At 43.0% G+C, this 25,000-nt stretch overlaps 1 protein-coding gene across 1 annotated transcript in view; it reads left to right on the plus strand.

Moving 5' to 3' along the window:
* nAChRalpha2 (nicotinic acetylcholine receptor alpha2) overlaps positions 1–25,000 on the plus strand; it is a 343,741-nt gene that overhangs the window by 303,857 nt on the left and 14,884 nt on the right. The window contains exon 3 of the mRNA XM_069334668.1: positions 4,131–4,240. Coding sequence (XP_069190769.1) covers positions 4,131–4,240 — 110 coding nt within the window. The remainder of the gene's footprint in view (positions 1–4,130; positions 4,241–25,000) is intronic.

Below are 25,000 nucleotides of genomic sequence, written 5' to 3' on the forward strand. Positions count from 1 at the left end.
TGAATTTTACCCCAGGTTCGTAAGTGCTTTCGTAACTACTCCCTGAATCTTACCCCAGGTTCGTAAGTGCTTACGTAACTACTCCCTGAATCTGGCCCCAGGTTCGTAAGTGCTTGCGTAACTGCTTCGTGAATCTTGCCCTGCAGGTTCGTATGGTTCATGGCCAGCTGGGTCCTTACAGGCCCTATCACTGTTGATTGCAGTGATTGTCTTTCCCTTCGAGTCATTAACTGCCTCGCCAAATGTTTTGTCTAGCCTCCCCCCCCCCCACCCTCTCACAACTCTCATCCCCCCCCCACCCTCTCACAACTCTCATCCCCCCCCCCCACCCTCTCACAACTCTCATCCCCCCCCCCCCACCCTTATTTCGCAGACTCATTCTCTGTTTGTTTAATTCTCTTTCGTAGTGTTCTGTTTTTGCCCTTCTTTGTTGTCCTTCCTTCTCCTTCCTCTGTTTTTATACTTTCCTGAAGCCATATACGTAATTATCTCATTTGAAAGTCATCTATATTTATTCCTTTACTCTCTCTCAAGATTGCTACACTCAGTGTGGTGTGTGGGGTGACATGTGTGTGGTGACATGTGTGTGGTGACAGACGTGTGGGGTGACATGTGTGGGGTGAGAGGTGTGTGGTGACAGGTGTGTGGTGACAGGTGTGTGGTGACAGGTGTGAATTGAATGGCCTCATTGCTGTGTGCCTCTGTGCTCTTCTCTGAGACCCTAGTTCCTCTCTGCTGTTGCCTCTTCCTCGCTTCTTTAATTGTGTTTTCATGTTCTGAATTCTTTCATTTGACTTTATTTGTCCCACTTCCGTTCATCTCTTGCTTCCTTCTAATAAGTTACTCGAGACTTTTCTTTCATTTTGCTGCCTCCTTCATATCTGATGCTAAGTAGTGAATAATTTTATGCATCACTATCTCTTTTCTTTCAATTCCTCCTTTTGTTCCTTCTCTTCTTTACTTCCTTTTTTCTTTCTCACTCCATCCCGCCTCCTTAATTCGATGTTCCTTCTTCTGTCTCAGTAAGTACATGAATCTCAGATCAGCGTCTTGTCTCAGCTCTGATCATGATTCTCAGATCAATGTTTTCTTTGCCGCAGTTCCACACTGTCGCAGATAGAGACTTTAAAGCTTAAACTTAATTACTACTTGTTTTCCTGTCTATGATCATCATTGTCACATTAATAATGATATCACTGTCACTCTGTAAGTTAGTGGTAAGGTAAGGTGGGGTAGGAGGCACGGTAGGGTGGCCTTAATAACCCTTCCACTGACACTTATGACGGAGATATAAACTTCATAAATCATTCTATTAATAGTCAATCTAATATGCTAAACATTACCATTTCTTCTCTGCCTCGGAAAAAATGAATTCTGAGAAAACAGTCTATTTGTCATCAATTCTGAGAAAACAGTCTATTTGTCATCTTGATTAACTTCATATATTTCCACTTAACACTTAACATTCTTTTTCTTAACATTCTGTCAATGAATAAAAAAATTCCCATTTGTCTCAGTACCGTTCAATAGACAGTGTTATATTGAGAAATTACACAGGAGCAGACCTCCTGCCCGACTGGCCGTCTGATCCACTGGTGGCCTCCTGCCAAATTTACCCCAGTTTGCCCTCGCCAAATAAAGAAAACGAAGTCGTAAATTTCGGTGTGATAAGATGCCATTGCAAGATATTGTGTTTTCTGTATATGCTTCAACGTTGGGCAGTGACTACGGACTCTGGAGTATGACTAATGATTTCCAAATTTTGTCTTTGTAAATATATATAGGCTTGTCAGATTTTTTATTTACGTACGAATTGGCATTTATGTAATAACTTGTGAGTACACACACACACACAGAGCAGGAGTGACAGAGATCCTGAAAGAGTTACAGATGGAAGGCGGGCTGAACAAAGCGTAGCAAAAGTTTTCAGGCTAGGCTGGTACAACCAGGACAGAAATCGGCTGATAAAGATAGTGTTCACGAACGAGACCAAACAGGAGGAAACTCGAGCAAGAAAGAACCACCTGGTAAGTGCAAGAGGGGATACAAAACGATATTCCTTCAGAAGGACATGACAGAGAATGAGAGAATCAGGGAAGTAGACGCCAAGAAGAAGTGCATGGAGAGAGGAGAGAACCAGGAAACCACAGTCACATCCAGAGCCTCAAAGAAGTGCAACACCCTCCATCTTCCTCCCCACAGGAGCCTTCATCACCCTGAACCCTCCCTGTCCCCATTGAAATGTTCACCCACCTGACCCCTCACCCCATTACCTCCCTGTCACCCCCCTTCTACTGGCCTTCACCCTTCATCCCTGAATCCTCCAAGGCCCTGTTAACCTGTTAAAACACACTGACGGAACGCAAAACACACTGGCAGAACGCAAAAACACACTGGCGGAACGCCAAACACACTGACGGAACGCCAAACACACTGACGGAACGCAAAAACACACTGGCGGAACGCCAAACACACTGACGGAACGCAAAAACACACTGGCGGAACGCCAAACACACTGGCGGAACGCCAAACACACTGACGGAACGCAAAACACACTGACGGAACGCAAAACACACTGACGGAACGCAAAAACACACTAGCGGAACGCCAAACACACTGACGGAACGCAAAACACACTGACGGAACGCAAAAACATACTGGCGGAACGCAAAAACACACTAACGGAACGCCAAACACACTGACGGAACGCCAAACACACTGACGGAACGCCAAATACACTGACGGAAGAAGAAAACGTAGGTACACTGTGTGAGTGTAGGGTGAAGTGCTCACACGGAGTCCAATACCCTGCTCCCGCCCCGTCTGCCCTTACTGCCCTTGTGAACCGTTCTCTCGTCACGAGGGCAAATGTCTTAGCGATAACTGAAATATTTCTCGGGAGTCGTGGAAGGTGTGTGGTGGATCGGGTGATGGAAGAGTAGTTGAAGGGTGAGAAAAGATAAGGAAAAGGAAGAAAAAAGAGGAGTAATAAAGAAAATAAAAAGAGGGACAAGACTGAGTGATAAATAGAGATTTATAATGAAAGAAAATTCATCCACGTAAATGATGAGAATAAACGGCAAAAAGAGGAACAAATGAAGAACGGAGGAGTTAGAGGAAGTGGGAGAATAGAGAGAAGCTGTAAGAGGCTGGATATTGTCTAGTCACCTCAGAGCGGCTGATCCCGCCCGGACGAGAGTCCTGGAATTGGGCTGTTATCTCCTGAAGGGGGACAAATACGCTATTGTGCTGATGTCTAGAAGAAAATAGTTTCTGGATCTCGTCCAGCTTTTCCAGAGGTCAGTGAAGCCTCTGGACGCTCTCTGGTGTAGTGGATCACACACCCTCCTCGTCAGTGGCATGTCCTGTGGTTCGAACCCTGCAGAGGGGGAGGAGCGACTGGGCACCCGGCAGGAATTGTCCACCTGGATGTAAAACGAATAGTGGGTTGTGTTATAGGGAAAACATGGCAAGGCAATCTGAGGTAGTGAGGGTTACATGTGATTCAGGTGAGGTAGTGAATGCTTCCCTCACTTATTGCAAATGCAAATAATTGCCAACAGAACTAAAACACCTAACCTAACCTATCCCAGAGATAATTATTCACAAAATGATATTATACATTCCTATTTATTGCAGGCGATGAGTCACAATAACGTGGCTAAAGTATGTTGACCAGACCACACACTAGAAGGTGAAGGGACGACGACGTTTCGGCCCGTCCTGGACCATTCTCAAGTCGATCGACAATCGACTTGAGAAGGGTCCAGGACGGACCGAAACGTCGTCGTCCCTTCACCTTCTAGTGTGTGGTCTGGTCAACATTCCTATTTATTGGTTACACGGTGTGTAAATAGGCAAATGTGTCTTGCTGGGTTCGGCGTTCGATCCCCCGATGGACAAAGTATTGGGGCCCCTATTCCTTCACTCCATCCTCACATCCCCTTCCAAGTGAGGGGAGGAATGTGACGTCCCTTCCCTCACTTTTCCTCATAATTACAGCACCAGACGAATTCGTCTCTTGAGTCTGGTGCATGCAGCCTGGGCAATCAATAACATGGTGATGGGGGACTCTAATGATGACTCTTAACCATTGAACCGCTAACAAGGTTCTATTTCTCCCTCGTCAGGAATGGCGCGATCACAAGTTTCAATGGGACCCGGAAGAGTATGGCGGAGTGACTGAGTTGTACGTCCCGTCTGAGATCATCTGGCTTCCTGACATTGTCCTCTACAACAAGTAAGTCTTCTTTAACGATTAAATCCTCTGTGACAAGTTCTTGTATAGCACGGACTCTATGATAGGTCCTTGTATAGTACGGACTCTATGATAGGTCCTTGTATAGCACGGACTCTATGATAGGTCCTTGTATAGCACGGACTCTGTGACAGGTCCTTGTATAGCACGGACTCTATGATAGGTCCTTGTATAGCACGGACTCTATGATAGGTCCTTGTATAGCACGGACTCTATGATAGGTCCTTGTATAGCACGGACTCTATGATAGGTCCTTGTATAGCACGGACTCTATGATAGGTCCTTGTATAGCACGGACTCTATGATAGGTCCTTGTATAGCACGGACTCTATGATAGGTCCTTGTATAGCACGGACTCTATGATAGGTCCTTGTATAGCACGGACTCTATGATAGGTCCTTGTATAGCACGGACTCTATGATAGGTCCTTGTATAGCACGGACTCTATGATAGGTCCTTGTATAGCACGGACTCTATGATAGGTCCTTGTATAGCACGGACTCTATGATAGGTCCTTGTATAGCACGGACTCTATGATAGGTCCTTGTATAGCACGGACTCTATGATAGGTCCTTGTATAGCACGGACTCTGTGACAGGTCCTTGTATAGCACGGACTCTATGATAGGTCCTTGTATAGCACGGACTCTGTGACAGGTCTTATCTAACAAGGATGTCGATAACAAGCACATCAAGATATCAGTCACCATGGACTGATATATTGATGTGGTATTTATGCCTTGGTGGTATTTATCTGTGAAGCAGTTTAGTGCCAGGAACATGATGTAAGATGCTGTGCAGGCGACGAGGATAAAGGGCTGCACAATCCTGAGAGAAGCTGCAGTCAGCTGTAGTTAACAGGTCATGCATCATGAGAGGGAAGCCCGTGTTGCATATTTGGCGATTCAAATCAAATCAGCTTCAGAATGCCTGATCTGTAGGGCAAGCTTGATACATATGTTGAATGCATGGTAAATGAATGTAAAATAAATTGTGGCAAATTTCGTTTGCCACAATTTTGAAAACACCATTCCATGCCACAGAATAAATACTAAAACCCTTCATTAACTGCAGTGATTGGAGTGTAGACCCTCCACAACATTGTGTCTCACGAGAATGTTGCAGCAAACGATGAAGCTGTTCCAATACACTTTTTCAGACTTGCTACAAAATTTACAGAACGTGTCTCCATGAAGGAGATCTCCCTCGCATCCTCCTTAACACACGAACTTAAAACAACCCAAAAGACCTATACAGGCTACCCGGACGCAACCCAAAACAAGTTCTTCAAATTTGTCTTGAAAGGAAGAAATCTGTCTTCGAATCATCTTAAGTCTTCACGTTCCACCGGATGAGGCTTGTAATAATTTCTCCAGATAGTGATGATGGTCTTACCTGGTAAGACATCATCTTGTCTACTGACTTCGAGGCTGAGGGCGCTAGAGTGTGGCGAGACACGCAGCATCAGCGCCCAGCAATGAGATGTCATCGCGTCTTGGAGATGAATGATGCTGCAGTCGCTTCATAATTAATCAAGTCAGATTCCCTCCCTGGCCACCAGGGCAGCGGGGACTCATGGCGCCTCGTGGATGAAGACGTACAAGCCTGAATCTCAGTCCATTCACCTGGGCTGTAGGAGGCTCGAACCGTCGACCCCGACGCGTGTGAGGCTGATATTTTACCGAATCTCAGTGTATATCCTCGTGATCACTGCTGCAGGCGACGGTTATCTCTTACCCCGGGACTCTTGAGCTTCTCCGTTCGCCTCTTCTGTTTTGTTGGCCTTACTCTTCTCTGTAAGGGGATGGACCTGCTACATGGGTAACAGCTTCTCCTCCATACCGACCAACCCTGGCTTTGCGCCCTGGAGAGGCCACTCCAACCTCGGCCAGCAGAACGCAACTCCATAGTCTCCCGAGACTGGTGGGTGCCGACTACTCCTATTCTTCTCTGTGTCCTCTAAGTCCCTTATTTTTCTCTGTGTCCTCCCTTCATCCCCCCCCCCCCTCTTCTCTCCACGTGTCTCCAGACGTCTCCTCCTCCGTGTCTCCACATTCTCTCCACCTCACCTCCCTCCGTGTCCAATCTCCTCGCCAGATCAGAGTCGGAGACATCTTCGGGATAATTAGATTTTCCTAATAAAAACTGATTGAAGAGATAGAAATGAATAGCATCGAATTTTTCAACTAGGCTCAGGAGAATTCCAAGCGAATGCGACCCGGACGAGGTCGTTGACCTCGGGGAGGTGTGGGGAGGTGCGGGGAGGTGTGGGGAGGTGTAGGGAGGTGTACGGAGGTGCGCTAAGGGGTCGTTGGCTGGGTGTAAAGTTTACCTGTTGTGAATGAATGTTATCTTCAGACGTCTTGGCTGTGTGTCTGACTTTCAGCTCCGTTAATGGAATTTTCCACCTGCAGATCGATGCACGAAATGTCATTTAAAATGATTTTCTCTCTGGAAACACAAAACAATTTCGTTCCTTTACCTCTTCCGCCAGGTAGTCTTCACTTGGATAATAGTGTTAAAATGGTGGCATTAGTTATCTCCCTACCATTAGAAATCTTTCTTGCGTTTGCAGGTTAGAAAGTCATAACAGATTGACATAGCTCGAGTGCATGGGGGAGTTGTGTAAAACCCTGGTTTGTGCCTCGGAGAGGCTGCAGGATCCAAGTAAGTTAGGTACAACTTCTGATTTCAACTCTTTTTGACAATGTCGTAGCTCAGTCGATTAGGGCAGCGTCTGGGAAGCTCCCGGGCGTAGGTTCGAATCCTCGTCACGGCCCTTGTGAATTTATTCATTTGATACATCACGCTATTGTGATTTCTGTGTGTAGTGTCATAACATATAGTCCATTGAGAGATGTAGGACAAGGATAAATATTGTCCTGATCTACAAGGACGTTAGGAAAACAAAATGATAATCTAGTATTATCGGCATTAATAATTTAATGTCTTAATTAAAAAAGAGATAGATATATGAGTAAAATTTGTTTTTATTTTTAAAAGAACCTACCACGAAGAGGCCAGTAGGCCTACTGCGGTGTTTCCCATTTCCTAATGTTCAAATAAATCGCCAGAATTTTTATAAATAAATTGCATGATAAATTAGAAAGCAATATAATACACACGAAATACGGAATCTGAGCAGGACACACTTGTAATTAATGCGTCATCCATGCAATTTGTACAATAATATATTGTACTTGCATAACAAAAGGTTTTAAATTAGCTAGCATAATAAACCACTAACACAGAATTTACTGTCGATTTTTAAGTGGCTTGAATGCTATTAAAATGTAAATTGCAACATATATCAGGTGACAGAGTGTAGAAAGGCATTTGTCTCCGAAATTTAATGGACAAAGAGAGGGAGAGAGCGAGAGCGAGAGAGAGAGAGAGAGAGAGAGAGAGAGAGAGAGAGAGAGAGAGAGAGAGAGAGAGAGAGAGAGAGAGAGAGAGAGAGAGAGAGAGAGAGAGAGAGAGAGAGAGAGAGAGAGAGAGAGAGAGAGAGAGAGAGAGAGAGAGAGAGAGAGAGAGAGAGAGAGAGAGAGAGAGAGAGAGAGAGAGAGAGAGAGAGAGAGAGAGACAGACAGACAGACAGACAGACAGAGACAGACAGACAGACAGAGAGCGAGAGAATTTTTATAGAGTTTGGGAAGGAGGGAAGAAGAGTATAAGGCTAACAGCAAGGCAGACTTTTAACCAACTAAATGTAGAGACAATGATAACATTTCAGCAATTATATCCGTATAACATATACACAGAACACAAGCTATGTAACCCTTGATATAGTCTAGGGGTAGTTGCATAACTGGTGATGTACCTGTGATAATATAAAAGTAATAATTCTATGTGACTTTTTTCACAGAAAATACCCATGTTAACTGACATTGTCACACATGACATAAACGCCACAGAAGTCACTGTTCTTGGTACAGCCGTTGACGAAGCAGCTGTACTGAGACTACCATTTACAGCAACGTAACAAGCTGTTAGACTGATCCCCTCCTAACGACCACTTCTTCCTCCAATGACAGCACTCTCTGTGGCACGAACGTCCTCCACTCCGGCACCTTTATGGCGAGGAACCAGTTACTTCCAGCGACCAGTGCCAGTCAAACTGACTGGCCTCTCCCAGGATCCTAGCTGTCACCCCTCCTTCCTAGGAGACGGGATGACAGCTAGGATCCCTCTCCCTCTCTATTACTCTCCTTTGTCGCTGAGAATTCGCCTGTGCGACGCTCCGCCTCCGGGCGGTAATCCACAACTGTGCCTCACTTCGTCTCTGCCACCAGCCCTTGACATGTGTTTTTGTCACAGCCAACTGTTGCTGCTGGCTCTTAAGAGGTGGGGAGTGGGCACCATTAACATATGGGGGGAGAGAGATATGTCCCAATAGGTTGTCGCAGAGGGAGTTGGGAGGAGGGTTGACTGGGGCGAGCTTGGAGGTGTCTATATGTAATATTTATACCTATTGGAAGGGAAGGAAATCTTCAGGAGAAAGCACCAAGCCATTACGACTTTATGGTAATCGGAAGGGATAAGGATTTAGGATGGGACAGGGATATACCTATTGGTGAATGTATGTATGTCCAAGGTTCTGGAGGCCAGACGCCGGGGGTTAGCCTCTCACGACTTTTACACATGATACAAGTGAGGTAGGGCACTGACATAGGTCAGTCGAGATCGGCCAAAGTGCTATATTTTAGGAGGGGGGTCGGAGGGGAAGAGTGAGGGAAAAGACACAAGACCCGGACACCGCCGGATACCCCTCTAGCACACACACACACACACACACACACACACACACACACACACACACACACTATATATATTATATATATATATATATATATATATATATATATATATATATATATATATATATATATATATATATATATATATATATATATATATATTCTAATATACATTTATGTGTCAGTTAATGTGTTCATTGGCGCGCACGATGCATTTGTTTGATTAATTATTGGATTGGCAATAATTTATCATTTTACCTGCCAGATATAATAGTACTGGGACGCAGTATGACGTGTGGTCGTGCTCACTGTTGCGTGCAGCGTGTGATAACTGCGGCAGTAACTCGCAACTCTACTAGCCATTCTACTCGCTACTCTACTCGCTATTCTACTCGCCATTCTACTCGCCATTCTACTCGCCACGTTAAATACGTTAGCTGAGGTTCAGTTGTGGGGTTCAGATACGTTAGCTAAGGTTCAGTTGTGGGGTTCAGATACGTTAGCTAAGGTTCAGTTGTGGGGTTCAGATACGTTAGCTAAGGTTCAGTTGTAGGGTTCAAATACGTTAGCTAAGGTTCAGTTGTGGGGTTCAGATTCGTTAGCTAAGGTTCAGTTGTAGGGCTCAGATACGTTAGCTAAGGTTCAGTTGTGGGGTTCAGATACGTTAGCTAAGGTTCAGTTGTGGGGTTCAGATACGTTAGCTGAGGTTCAGGTGTGGGGTTCAGATACGTTAGCTGAGGTTCAGTTGTGGGGTTCAGATTCGTTAGCTAAGGTTCAGTTGTGGGGTTCAGATTCGTTAGCTAAGGTTCAGTTGTGGGGTTAAGATTCGTTAGCTTAGGTTCAGTTGTGGGGTTCAGATTCGTTAGCTAAGGTTCAGTTGTGGGGTTCAGATTCGTTAGCTAAGGTTCAGTTGTAGGGTTCAGATACGTTAGCTGAGGTTCATTTGTGGGGTTCAGATTCGTTAGCTAAGGTTCAGTTGTGGGGTTCAGATTCGTTAGCTTAGGTTCAGTTGTGGGGTTCAGATTCGTTAGCTAAGGTTCAGTTGTGGGGTTCAGATTCGTTAGCTAAGGTTCAGTTGTAGGGTTCAGATACGTTAGCTGAGGTTCAGGTGTGGGGTTCAGATACGTTAGCTAAGGTTCAGTTGTGGGGTTCAGATTCGTTAGCTAAGGTTCAGTTGTGGGGTTCAGATTCGTTAGCTAAGGTTCAGTGTTGGGGTTCAGATTCGTTAGCTAAGGTTCAGTTGTGGGGTTCAGATTCGTTAGCTAAGGTTCAGTTGTGGGGTTCAGATACGTTAGCTAAGGTTCAGTTGTGGGGTTCAGATACGTTAGCTAAGGTTCAGTTGTGGGGTTCAGATTCGTTAGCTAAGGTTCAATTACGTGGTTAGGTTAGGGGTAGTTTAACTTAGCCCATCGCTAAAACAAAGGACGCTCGAGTTTACAAACCAATAGTCAAATAGTGACTTAATTATCCTACATAATTCAGTATTTAACTTACACTCCACTTGACTATTTCTGACGCCATTATTTGAACCGAGTTTCACTCACATCGATTACACAGTACACAACGGGGCCTGACGGCTGAGTGGACAGCGCTCGGAATTCGTAATCCTTTGGTTCAGGGATCGATCCCCGGAGATGGAGGAAACAAATGGGCAGAGTTTCTTTTACCTTGATGTACCTGTTCACCTAGCAGTAAATAGGTACCTGGGAGTTAGACAGCTGCTATGGGCTGCTTCCTGGAGGTGTGTGTGGATGAAAAAAACTTGATTGATTGACAGTTGAGAGGCGGGCCGAAAGAACCAGAGCTCAGCCTTCGCAAGCACAACTAGGTGAATACAACTAGGTGAATATACTCATAGCCAAGTACTATATATTGTGTATTAAGGCAAACAAATGCCTTAATACATAATATATAACAATGCTAATTTATATATAATGATCATTTTATAACTCTATATGAAAGATTCATCCTCAGTGTTGCCATATGATTAAATGTTGGCTTGGGTTATTAATGGCCCTATAGTCAAGAGCAGACTCTACGGGGTGGGGGGGGCGGGGGGGGGTTAAAGTCATCACACCCTTCAAGAAGCATCAGTTAATATTCATCATTGTAAAATAAAACTCGACGTTATCTTAAATTGATATAAACACCATTTGCTTGATATAGGATATTAATATTTTTGGTTATCATCAAGGTCTTGGTTATCCTGTTAAGTAATTGTCTTTAAATGAACAAATCCACAAGGGCCGTGATGAGAGGTTCGAATATGAACAAATCCACGAGGGAACATCCCGTACGCAGGTTCGAACCCTCATCACGGCCCCTTGTGGATTTGTTCATTTGATGCATCACGCTATTGTGATTTCTGTATGTAACTGTCTTAAACCTATCCTCGAGCCACGCTCGTACAAGGTGTTATCTTGAGGTTATCTTGAGATGACTTCGGGGCTTTGCGTCCCCGCGGCCCGGTCCTCGACCAGGCCTCCACCCCCCAGGAAGCAGCCCGTAGCAGTTGTCTAACTCCCAGGTACCTATTTACCGCTAGGTAATGGGGACATCAGGGTGAAAGACACATTTGCCCATTTGTCTCCGCCTCCACCGGGGATCGAACCCGGAACCTCAGGACTACGAATCCGAAGCGCTGTCCACCCAGCTGTCAGGCACCTGTGTTCATCACATAGATGATTTAATTAATGTAATATGGAGGAAAGAAAAACACAGGCCACAAAAGAACGGCTTCACATGCGAAGTAGAAAAGTATTGAATAAAACTAAAAAATACAAATCGGTCGTGTTGATCTTCGTGTGTTTTTTTTTAGAGTGCTAAGAAGCCAATTTTCCTCCTGTGTGGAAGCCAATGAAGGGGAAGAATCAGGGGGAAAAGCGCCAAGCCATTACGACTATATAGCACTGGGAAGAGGTCAGGATAAGGATTAGGGATGGGACGGGGGGAAAGGAATGGTTCCCAACCACTTGTGGACGGTCGGGAATTGATCCCCGACTTGCTACTCAACACTGTTTTAGAACCGGAAGGTCGTGTCTTTACCAAATACTTGATCACTGCAACACAATTACGAAATATATAAAGCAAACCAAAATGCTGACGTTTTACACAGATTTTGAAAAAAACATTTGATTTGAGTTTGGGACAATAGCCCAGAAAATGAAAGAGAAGGAAATAATGAGTAAGGAGGTGAAGTTTAAATCCACAATATCAAGGTGGAGTTCAAACGCGTAGATTTCAAACAGGAACATTGAGAGTGAAGCCAATGAAGCCAAAGTTGTGTACTCACCTAGTTGTGCTTGCAGGCGTTGAGCTTTGGCTCTTTGTTCCCGCCTCTCAACTGTCAATCAACTGGTGTACAGATTCCTGAGCTTCTCGAGCTCTATCATATCTCCATTTGAAACTGTGTATGGAGTCAGCCTCCACCACATCACTGCCTAATGAATTCCATTTACTAACTACTCTGACACTGAAAAGTTCTTTCTAATGTCTCTGTGGCTCATGTGGGTGTGAAACGAAGCTCGGTTGCACAAGGTGGGGAGTTTGCCATACAAGCTACAGTTACATGTCACTCAAGAGAGCTCACTAAATAGCCACACACCAATAGCCAGGAAATTGATTGGAGTAGATTACTAGAACATCAAAATCAACTCCATTGATTGAACTCTTAAAGCACTTGTGCTATCTAGTATAGAATGTCATCTGGTTCTTGTTGTTGTTGTTGTTTAAGATTCAGCTACTCGGAACAAAAGTCCCAGGCAGCACGGTCTATGGTGAGCCCGTAGTGATCTGGTTCTTATATCACCTTTCAAGACAATCAAAATTGTAGAGTACAAAAATGTATTGTGATACTTAACTACAAACATAGATCCAGAAAAGCAATTAAAATACTGGCACTGACAAAGCACACAAACATATTAATCCTTAGAGTAAAACAGAGACATATATCTTTTCATATAGTCATTGAAGATCAGGACTCAAACGTGAGTGAGATATATGATGAGGAAGTGTTAGATAAATCTAATGGATCAAGTCCCCAAAACACAATTAGAGAACACAGTGTAAACATCTCAAGTCCACCTTTTTTCAGTTTCCTTCCAATATGGGAAATTTAACCTGAGTTGAAGCAGAATTTTTCAAGTGGAAATTTGATAAGTTTTTTTTGCAGGAACTGCCGGATTTACCTGACTGTGATGGCTAGCGAGTGTGCAGGCTATGCCCATAACAGTCTCGGGGACCTGAGAGCACCAGGGAAAAGTTTTATAGTAGAGATGATGGGTCTCTCAAGGAGAGAGTTATGGGTTTTGAGACAGTGTAGTAGTATAGATATTGGTTGGTGTGTGTATGTGCGCGCGCGTGTGTGTATGTGCGCGCGCGTGTGTGTATGTGCGCGCGCGTGTGTGTATGTGCGCGCGCGTGTGTGTGTGTACGTGTATGGATGCGTTCATGTATATGTATGTGTTTATATGTATTTGTAAGTGTGTATGTGGGTGTTTAATACATATTTCTCCCATAACGTGTGGCTACTTCACGAAAATGAGTTCAACCGTATGTATATGTGTACATATGAGTGAACATGTGCACTAGTGTCGGTGAACGAACTCTTAGCCCGATGGTCGACTAGTGAACCACTCACATCCCGTAGACGTAAAATTGCCTTCACCAGCAGTTTAGAGACCATTTATCTTACAGGATAAACTGATACAATGATGAATACAATATTGACTCCTGCCATCACAACATGATTGATCCATCAGAAAGGCAAAATAAATAGGAAGACTCCACAATATATTTCCTCACTCATGGCTTGGAAGGGGAGAAAATATATATATATATATATATATATATATATATATATATATATATATATATATATATATATATATATATATATATATATATATATATATATATATATATATATATATATATATTTTAAGCACAACTACTGGAAGGTAGTTGTGCTTTCTGGGTTCGAGTCCCACTGGTGGGTGTTGTCCAAAGATTATTTAATCTTCACTTGTGGTTTATGCAAGTATAGGCTTATATATATATATATATATATATATATATATATATATATATATATATATATATATATATATATATATATATATATATATATATATTGTGACGGTAAAGCGTTGGTGTTCGGCTATTTCAAAAGCTAGGGGCAGGGCCTCGTCACATTAGAGAAAAAAAAGAGAAAAGCTGGAGCTTTCGTCTGTGGTAAGGTAATGGGAAGACACACAAAACACAAGTAAATTAACAATGAAATTTTAATTACTTTAGAAAAACAAGACATGAATAAAGTTAAGCACATAAAATATAAAAGACAAGTCAACAAACAAAATAATATGAATAATCACTGGCAAATGAAAAGTTACGTTAAGACAAGTGAGTTACAGTGATAGCAAAATAAATATGAATGGAGCTGGAATATTGGCTTCGAGCTGCCACCTCCCTTAGTACACGAAAGCCAAGGCTTAGTCTACCAGCGAGAGATGTCAACTGCAAGGAGCACTGAGATATTCTGACAATACTGAAGCACTGCAGCCCAGACATCAACTTGTGGCGGAGGGCGGAGGGCAGGTGCGACGGGACACCAGCCAATCAGCGAATGAAGTAGTGATAATTGCGTCATTTATAAAATACCTTGTAAGGAATGTAATAAGTTCTATGTCGGGCAAACATCTAAAGATTTAAAATGTAGAATATCGCAACATAAATACTCTGTAAGACATAGCCAATTGTCTAATGCTTTGTTTGTTCATTTGTCAGAAAAAGCTCACCAAATTGATTGGGAGAGCGCTTCTTCAATAACAAATTGTAAAAGCACCTATAACAGAAACATAATTGAATCTGCTTTGATACAGATCACCAAAGAAAGTAATTTGAATATTAGCAGTGGTCTATATAACTTAGATCCATTTCTAATAGATCAGCTAAAGGGCGATTTAAGTAGGATCATTGGAAAACATTTGTCTCACTAATTCATTGTATATATTTACCTCTTTATGTTATAATTACCTATGTATTGTGCTTGTATGTCTGCTGTATCAGATGGGCCATTGTGCTACATCGGATGGGCCAATTGGGTGCATCTGATGGGCCAATGGGCCGTCTGCGTTGTCCAAGTATTGTACCTCACCTCACTTCACCACTCTCTCCTGCCTATTTATACCCATCACTCAATCTGTAAAATCATTCCTTCTGAAGATGTATTTAATATACGAAAGTACTTAAGGAAATTCCTGTTTCATTTTCCACCGTGGTCTGACATTGTCATATATATATATATATATATATATATATATATATATATATATATATATATATATATATATATATATATATATATATATATATGCGAACAAGCCTGAATGGTCCCCAGGACATATGCAACTGAAAACTCACACCCCAGAAGTGACTCGAACCCATACTCCCAGAAGCAACGCAACTGGTATGTACAAGACGCCTTAATCCACTTGACCATCACGACCGGACATAATGAGGTGATAGCCGAGGCTATATGAACCACCCCACCGCCGGCACTCGGATAGTTATCTTGGGCATAGCATTTTACCAAATCACCTCATTCTTTGGGGCACACGTGAGGAACACAAATGCGAACAAGCCTGAACCCAAGCCATGGGTTCGAGTCACTTCTGGGGTGTGAGTTTTCAGTTATATATATATATATATATATATATATATATATATATATATATATATATATATATATATATATATATATATATATATAATATGAAGAATATAAAAAAGTGTTGCTGTGTTAATTTTTGTCCAGTGAAACGTTAACATCACGCGAGGGAAAAAAATATAAAATTGCAACTGCGCCAAAAATTCGTGGTATGATATGCCAGAAATTTCATTACTGTATTCAAACCAGAACGTCACTCTCATCCTTTTTGTTTTTGGGGTCTTCCCGCCTCTTGTTTACGTCTGTTGGCGCTTAGAGTGACCCAGCTTGTTCATGGTGAACTCTTCTGATACCAAAAGCCTTGAAAGAAACTAATGTCGTGTGTTTACGTGCCCAATTGGAGACTAACAACACCCCCTAAAGGAACCCCCCCCCCCCTCAACACACAATTCCAAGATGAAATAGACCTGAAACCATCCTCTCCACAAATATAGAGTACATAAACACACAGTACACAAGCATCAGTGTGTACACGTGAGGATGCTACACGGTAATATATAGACCCATGTGTGTTGAAATAACTTCCCTTACAAATTAGTTTTATCTTGAACTATTATTCCTTTCCCCCTAATCCCCGTTTTTCTTTAATCCCCCCCCCTCCCCCCCTCCCCCCCCCTCCCCCCCCCCCCTTCTCACTGTAACAAAAGAGGAGAGGCTTTGGGCATTGTTGACAAATACCAAGTACGTGTGTATGGTCAAGCGTAATGACCTACATAACAGTAAGATCACAGGCCACAAGGAATAGCCCTGGAAACACAAACTGAAACTGTCTCTATTTTCCGCTTGTTACAACTTGTAATAAAGTTGTTACATCTTGGCTTAACGTGTTTATGACGTATTAGAACGTTGTTACAACTTGCTATATTGGTTGTTATAATTGGTTAGGAGGTGTTCAAACTTGTTCGAACGTTGTACCAACGTCGTAGTTTCAGTGTGTGTTTGGCGGGTAGCAGAAAGCAAAACGCGGAACACTCGGAACAAGTTCCAAATAGCACGGGCTATGGTGAGCCCGTTACTTACCTGGCACAGGAGGCTCATCACAAGGTAACAACGGGTGGTTTGGTATTGCCCAGTCACCCACCCTGGGAGTTATTAACACGTCACTAAAGCACCACGCACCCTTCCCCCGCAATAGGAAGAAAACCCGCTGGGTTGTCCATCTCCTGCACTCCTTATCACACATTTGGCCATGGGTTAAGAGACCATTACTGTCAAAGACGGAACTAAATATCTGGCACTCCATGTATGGTGAAGTGCCAATTGGGTCGGCACTATTTCTAGCATTCTGGTTGTGTTAGGTCACGATCACTCGTGGCATTCCCAGAGTGGTGACTCCGCACACACAAATACACAATGAAATCACAAACTGATCACCTGACTAAAACAGTTCTTGTGAATTAAGGAACTGTTTCGTGCTGCATCCGGTGGGGAGGCCTGGTCGACGACCGGGCCGCGGGGACACTAAGCCCCGGAAGCACCTCAAGGTGGGGAGCAGTCGGCCTAGGCCGTAGGGGGACCTCGATAAGCCGAACTATAGGCTTCCTGTCCCCGACAGTGGTTATTGTTCCCTAAACGCAGGAATTATTAATAATAATAATCCACCTACCAAGACATCTTTATTTCACACGCATGGTTGACCAGATCAGAGACTGGGTCGCGGGGTAATTGATCCTAGTAACCACATAAATTAGTAGACTCGAGATCTAAAGAAAACGTAACGTCTGCTGGAGTGCACGAGAGAAAATGGAGCTAAAGAAAGAAAGACTGAAGGGTAACTGAGCAACCTTTCAACGGCAATTTTGAATTGTATGGTTCATAGCGTAAAAAATTTGGTGCTTTAGTGACCACCGTAATAAGTTTCAATAAAGGGGGAGCTAGCCTAAGGGTTCCTGGTTGTCTAGGTTGAAACACTCGTGAGGTGAAACCACTTCACATGTAACACTTGTCAAATTTTAGGGGAGATCCTAGAGAAACAATTAAGACAAAATTATCAATCCCGAGTTTACTAGGTAATTTTATTAATAAACAACCTTGTTTCCAAACAGGTATTTACAAAAGTCTTAACTGAATCCTAAGCAAGAAGCAATTTATATACTTTGATATAAAGTGCTCTTGGCAGTATGGGTTCAAGTCACTTCTGGGGTGTGAGTTTTCAGTTGCATATATGCCTGGGGACCATTCAGGCCTGTTCGTTGTTAAAGATTTAGCTACTCAGGACGAAGTGTCCATGTAGCACGGGCTATGGTGAACCCGTAACGTCAGGCTTGTTCGCATACTTCCATATATATATATTGTTGCGCACAAGTTTCGACCGTCGGGAGTGAGTGATTTTCAAGAGGAAACTAGATTTATTCCTCCAAGGAGTGCCGGACCAACCGGGCTGTGGTGGGTATGTGGGCCTGCGGGCCGCTCCAAGCAACAGCCTGGTGGACCAAACTCTCACAAGTCAAGTCTGGCCTCGGGCCGGGCTTGGGGGAGTTGAAGAACTCCCAGAACCCCATCAACCAGGTATCAACCAGATACCATACGATCTCAATATATTGGCAAGACAACAACCTCTCTTTCAACACAACATAGCTTCATTGTAAAACACAATTCCTACACAGAAAGCGACTATCACCAGTGATATTCTGACCACAAACTCTGAAATAGTCGACAGATATAACAACAATTGACTAGACATAGCCAAAGCTCTACATATCAAACAATCTCAGAACTGGATCACAATTTGGTACATTCTACCATCCTCAAGACGAGGCCAACATCAACTGTGTAACATCATACGTCACTCCATCCTTCTTGGTCATATATTGTGATTCATGAAGATTAAGTCACCCAAGAGGTGGCATGGGCATGAATAACCCGTAATCATATATATTGTTGATCCAGCTAAATTTTATATCCACCATCTGGTCACCACTTGGTCCGGGAGACATCTCCCGTCACGCAGGGTGCAGTCGCGCCTCCACAGATCTTCAGTATCAGCTCTTGATACTGGTAATGGCTCAAAAGGGCCACCACTTACGGGCTATTCATGCCCGTGCCACCTTTTGGGTGGCTTAATCTTCATCAATCAATCATCAAATTTTATATCCACTTCCCCCACTGTCCTTGATGATGTTGACAGGATCAACGAAACGCGTGTCTTAGCATCAGGTTAGATATCATTATAAATGTATCTCTGGTTAATTGTTTAACTTCCCTCCCGAGTAAATAATATTAGAGATATAGAGAAGATTCGTGGTAGAACCATTGATTTAACCTCTTCCATAATATTCAGTACAATATTTCTACAAGAAAAACTGCCTCCCAAATACACATACACTTATATACATACATACATACATACATACATACATACATACATACATACATACATACATACATACATACATACATACATGCAAGTATGCGTATACATACGCACATTTATACATATAAACAGAATGACTACAGTAAAAATTGAAAAGGTAACAGCTGTAACCTTGAAAAGGTTAACCAACCTTATAAGTGCTTTATGTAAGCTGACAGTTTCCTCTCTGGTAGTTCTAATAATGTGGAGGTTCTGTCAGTATGCTTTTGTTATCTCTCGGCTCCAGGAAGAGTCTAGCAGAGAGAGTGAGAGAGAGTGAGAGAGAGAGAGAGAGAGAGAGGGAGGGAGGGAGGGAGGGAGGGAGGGAGGGAGAGAGAGAGAGAGAGAGAGAGAGAGAGAGAGAGAGAGAGAGAGAGAGAGAGAGAGAGAGAGAGAGAGAGAGAGAGAGGGAGGGAGGGAGGGAGGGAGAGAGAGAGAGAGAGAGAGAGAGAGAGAGAGAGAGAGAGAGAGAGAGAGAGAGAGAGAGAGAGAGAGAGAGAGAGAGAGAGAGAGAGAGAGAGAGAGAGAGAGAGAGAGAGAGAGAGAGAGAGAGAGAGAGAGAGAGAGAGAGAGAGAGAGAGAGAGAGAGAGAGGAGAGAGAGAGAGAGAGAGAGAGAGAGAGAGAGAGAGAGAGAGAGAGAGAGAGAGAGAGAGATTAAATGGTACATTTTTTTCATAAATTCTTTTATAATCTTGCAGCGAATGTGACTGCAATATTTCGAATTTCTTTTTGACTTTCAAGTTTGCTATGTTAAGTGACATTACACTTTCGTTGTTGCTTATACTTCTTAATCGAAAAATACATTGTGTTAAATACCGAGAGCATTTTATAATTTTTTAATATGTTTATTTAAGCGTTGTTTCCTTTACCATTTCTGTATTTATGCCTCACATGGGTTTACAATATAATTCCTTTTATATTTCCAACTTCTTGTATAGAAAACTCTTAAATTTCCCAAACGCCGTGTGAGGGGAGGTGGGTAACTAATGGAAGAGGAGGGGCTATGCAAATGAAAAACCATTCTGTGGAATGGAACATTTGTCAACCAAAAACTTGGGAGACACAGAAAGAGTGTGTGACAGACCTTTAATGCTATGATAACAGTCTCTCCGAGGAAGATAAATGTCCGGGCAGAAGGAAGGTATTCGAAGCGTGAGATGAGCTTGAGAGAAAGCGACGAGAACACACACCACAGTATTCTACATTAAAGATGCTCGATAGGAAGAAGAAAATTTTAAAATCCCTTGCTTTGTGGACCTGCTACGAGATGAACTTCACAAGATAGAATAAAGACATATGTAGGTCTATTTTGTCCACATTTATAAGGATAAGTGGAGGAGATTCTCCAAGCAAACTCTGCTTCATTCCATAGTTTGAAAATCAAACTGGTCCAAGTAGCTGTCAGCTCGCTGCACCAGATGACAGACGAACAAGACAGTGGAAGCTAGGTCATTTGAATAATTGCCACGATGGCTTTTGACTTAGTTTGGTGTTGGGCTTACGACCGTTCGAGCCCCCCCAAGAGTTGCGTGTGTGACACACGCAACTCAACACTCATAGAGCTGACTTATTCACAAGGAGGATGAATACATGTGGCGCTCACGAACTCTTGAATTCATCAGGAATACGCGTCCCACACCTACGGTCAACACCTGAAGTCAAGAAATTAAAAACATTTGATTGATAGAGTGAGAGAGGGGGGAATAGGGAAGGAATTGTTAGGGAGAAAACGCCAAGCCATTACGACTATATAGCACTGGGAAGGGGTCAGGATAAGGATTTGGAATGGAACGGGGAAAAGGAATGGTGGCCAACCTCTTAGACGGTTGGGGATTGAATCAGCCAGAGAAAACAAACGAAAATTGTAGAACAGATACGTAAAGAGAGAGACAATGACAAGAGACAACGGGTAAGAATGCTAACGTCAAGAAAATCAAGAGAAGCAAGAATAACCCCCCAAAAAAATATATATTAGAGGACACGTTCAAGAATTCTGGTAAGATCTCCCTCTTTTGCGGCAGACGGGAGGATTTTGGCGGGGTCCTGAGCAAACTTTATTTTCAATATCAATTTGCACCTCTGCGTCGCTGTCCAACTTTTCCTGGGCCTAACTTTTCCCTCAATATCTGCCGAGCTGTGAGGGGTCCAGCATTTCAAATTTTCATTTTTTCCCCCCCTAGCAAAACATTGTATTGTCCTGCTCTGGCCAATGGGCTCGTTTTCAATGTTCTTAACTACTCAGTCAATATTGTGTGATGTAACATGTATATTCGTAAATGGTGGCTATCGTGTGTTTAGTAATCCGTGGTCTGGTTGTCCTGTCTCACGAAAATTAAGAATAATCTACAAAAAATATTGAAAACTGCAATTTTTGCTGTCATGGACAGCAGTAATATATATTAATTGTCCGCCACGCTACTCTCAGATAGTTTCACTTTATAACATGTAAAATTACGTCGCTTGTTGGCCAACAATTTATCAACTGTTCACTACGATACTTGAGTAATCACAAGAATTTAATATTCGATATTTTTAAGGTCAAGAGCATGGCCGACCTCCCAACAGATCCCGTTAGCATCAGTGTTCTAATTCTGTTCTGTTCCTGTTCTGAAAACAGAAGATAGTAATCGGGTCATAGAAAACCTATACAAAAGCTACGAGCGTAAATTCTGTTATGGTTCAAATACAATCATCGCTAAAATCCGGACCCAGGAGCTTGAACCCTATATACAATCAGCCACCTTCATCGACTCGAGTATTAAGGCTTAAATATTCGGATTCATAGACTTTTCCACGACATAAATAAACTCATGTTGTAGTATTGATCCAGACTAAAGGCCTATGCAATACGCCCTAACTGGCCTCTCCCAGCAATTAGTGGTCAGGTAATGGTGCCTGCAACCACAGGAGACCAATTGCCTGTTAAGGAGGGGGTGGGGGGCTTTTGTCCTAGTTAACGAGAGGCGCTCTGCAGGGCTCCATCTTAACAGGCTGGCTGCATCCTGTCCAAGCCTGCAATGCCAGCATGCAATAATATTAGTTAAATGGTGGACTGCGGGAGTTTGAAGGCATGTTGCACTGTTTATAGGTATGTTGCCCATTCACTGCTAGGTGAACAGAGGCGTACAGATAACGACTGGTACCCAGTCAATCCTTTCTGGCCTGGATACGAACCCCCAGGCCGGAGCTTGCGAAGCTGCTGGCCGGGTGCTTTACCACTGCACCACGGAGGATTGTTGCTTCACTAAACATCTGGTGATGTAGGGCTGACACACAAACACCCGGTGACTGGTCCCGGATATGAGAGTCTGGAGACCCATAGCGAGGTGTGGGGAACCCGCACTATGAGTGTTCTTAGGTGTTCTTCAGTCACTGCTCCGGCGACGAGTTCTCGAACAGTCTCCTTGACGGGTCTCACTTCTCTGCCGAATGTCACTGTAACTGCTCCTTTTGGGGTGGGGGTGTATGGTAACTGTAACTGCTCCTTTTGGGGGGTGTATGGTAACTGTAACTGCTCCTTTTGGGGGGTGTATGGTAACTGTAACTGCTCCTTTGGGGGGTGTATGGTAACTGTAACTGCTCCTTTTGGGGGGTGTATGGTAACTGTAACTGCTCCTTTTGGGGGGTGTATGGTAACTGTAACTGCTCCTTTGGGGGGTTTATGGTAACTGTAACTGCTTCTTTGGGGGGGGTGTATGGTAACTGTAACTGCTCCTTTGGGGGGTGTATAGTAACTGTAACTGCTTCTTTGGGGGGGTGTATGGTAACTGTAACTGCTCCTTTGGGGGGGGTGTATGGTAACTGTAACTGCTCCTTTGGGGGGGGGTGTATGGTAACTGTAACTGCTCCTTTGGGGGGGGTGTATGGTAACTGTAACTGCTCCTTTGGGGGGGGGTGTATGGTAACTGTAACTGCTCCTTTGGGGGGGTGTATGGTAACTGTAACTGCTCCTTGTATATCGGAATAAAATATAAAATAATGTTTTTTTTGGTTCCAAGGGTAAGGGAACCTGTCATTATTTACCAGTTCGCAGTTAGTAAAGTTAAACAGTTTACCGCCATCTATTGGCTTGATTAGCTGATCTGTCTACCAGATGGAAATATTTTCCACAGCTTCCTCCATCACCTCCTCTTCTCTCTTCTCTCTCCCCCCCTCCTCACTTTCTTATTCTCTCCCTATCTCCCTCCTTCTCTTCGTCACTCTCTCTCTCTCTCTCTCTCTCTCTCTCTCTCTCTCTCTCTCTCTCTCTCTCTCTCTCTCTCTCTCTCTCTCTCTCTCTCTCTCTCTCTCTCTCTCTCTCTCTCTCCTCGCAAGTGACCCACAAAGACTCAAAGTTACACTCGTCATGAAACAGTTCAGCAGTTAAGGCTCGAGAGGGCGAGGTGAGAACGGCCTCTCAACAGCCAATTGAAAATGATCTTTTCCCCCTTGACTGATCACCGACAAAGCCCAAATTGGAGTTAATTAAGCGGCGGGTTGACTAAATTGGCAGCGAGCGGGGAATTCGGATACACAAAATGTCTGTTCGTTCGTTAGTGATGGACGAGTGGTGCCATCTGGCGACGGTGTAACGAGCCTTCTGAGACAACACTTGAATTGCGGTCCTTGGCTGTCGTTAGAGGCTGTTGGCTATCGATAATATGGATGGTTCTTCCAATCCTCATTACCTTACACTTGCTGGAACTGAATTCCAGCAACCATTTGTTTACCCTGGAGTTTGTCAAGGTCTTCCTGGGACATACTGTAGTCGTCCTCTGTTTTTTACATATCCCATTAGCTTTATCCCCTTCTGTGAACATTTACTCGTACGAATTCACTCCCTCGCATGAGTTCGAGTTATATCAACCAGAATGTGGAGTTTGATGTGTAAATATATCTCAATTAGAGATACTTTAAAGAGAGAAGATTGAATGATATAATTACCATGAGACAAGTCGCAACTGCCAAAGACTAAGCAATACGTTACTTCCTTGAGACCTGGGATCACACTGACTCAGAAAGGCTTATATGATTACATGTTGCAACATCTTCTCTTCATATTGTTACTTGTAAAATGTATCAAGTAGATTGTAAGTAGCTGTAGAGTACACGAAAGTACTTGAATATCTCCAAGTGTATTTCCTAAAATAAAAAGACATTCATTAAGGGGCATTTTAAGTACTTCTATCATAATATTGCAAATACATGTATTTGAAAGCAGGTACTTTTAAATACCGAGCAAAAAGGTAGATACTTGAAGTCAATCCTGGTACTATCTTCACACACCGTCTCGCACATATACCTGTCCACACCTGCTGGTGAATATATATATGTTGTACCTAGTAGCCAGAACGTCGTACTTGGCCTACTATGCAAGGCCCGATTTGCATAATAAGCCAAGTTTTCCTGAATTTAAATATTTTTCCAATTTTTTTCTTAGGTAATGATAACTCTCTCCATTTCATTTCGTATAAGTTAATTTGTTTAAATTTGAGTTAAAACTAACGTAGATATATGACCGAACCTAACCAACCCTACCTAACCTAACCTATCTTAACCTAACCTAACCTAACCTAACCTAACCTAACCTAACCTATCTTAACCTAACCTAACCTATCTTAACCTAACCTAACCTAACCTAACCTAACCTAACCTATCTTAACCTAACCTAACCTAACCTAACCTAACCTAACCTAACCTAAACTAACACACCTAAGTCAATAAATTATGGTCCTAATATAAAATAATAATAACAATTCAAATAAACTATTTGGAAAAAAATTATTGAAAATAAAGAAAATCACTCGGCCTATTAGGCAAATCGGGCCTTGCATAGTAGGCCGAGAAGTGCGTTCTGGCTACTAGGTACGACATATATATATATATATATATATATATATATATATATATATATATATATATATATA

Source organism: Procambarus clarkii, chromosome 31 (assembly GCF_040958095.1).
Source record: "Procambarus clarkii isolate CNS0578487 chromosome 31, FALCON_Pclarkii_2.0, whole genome shotgun sequence".
Classification (NCBI taxonomy): domain Eukaryota; kingdom Metazoa; phylum Arthropoda; class Malacostraca; order Decapoda; family Cambaridae; genus Procambarus; species Procambarus clarkii.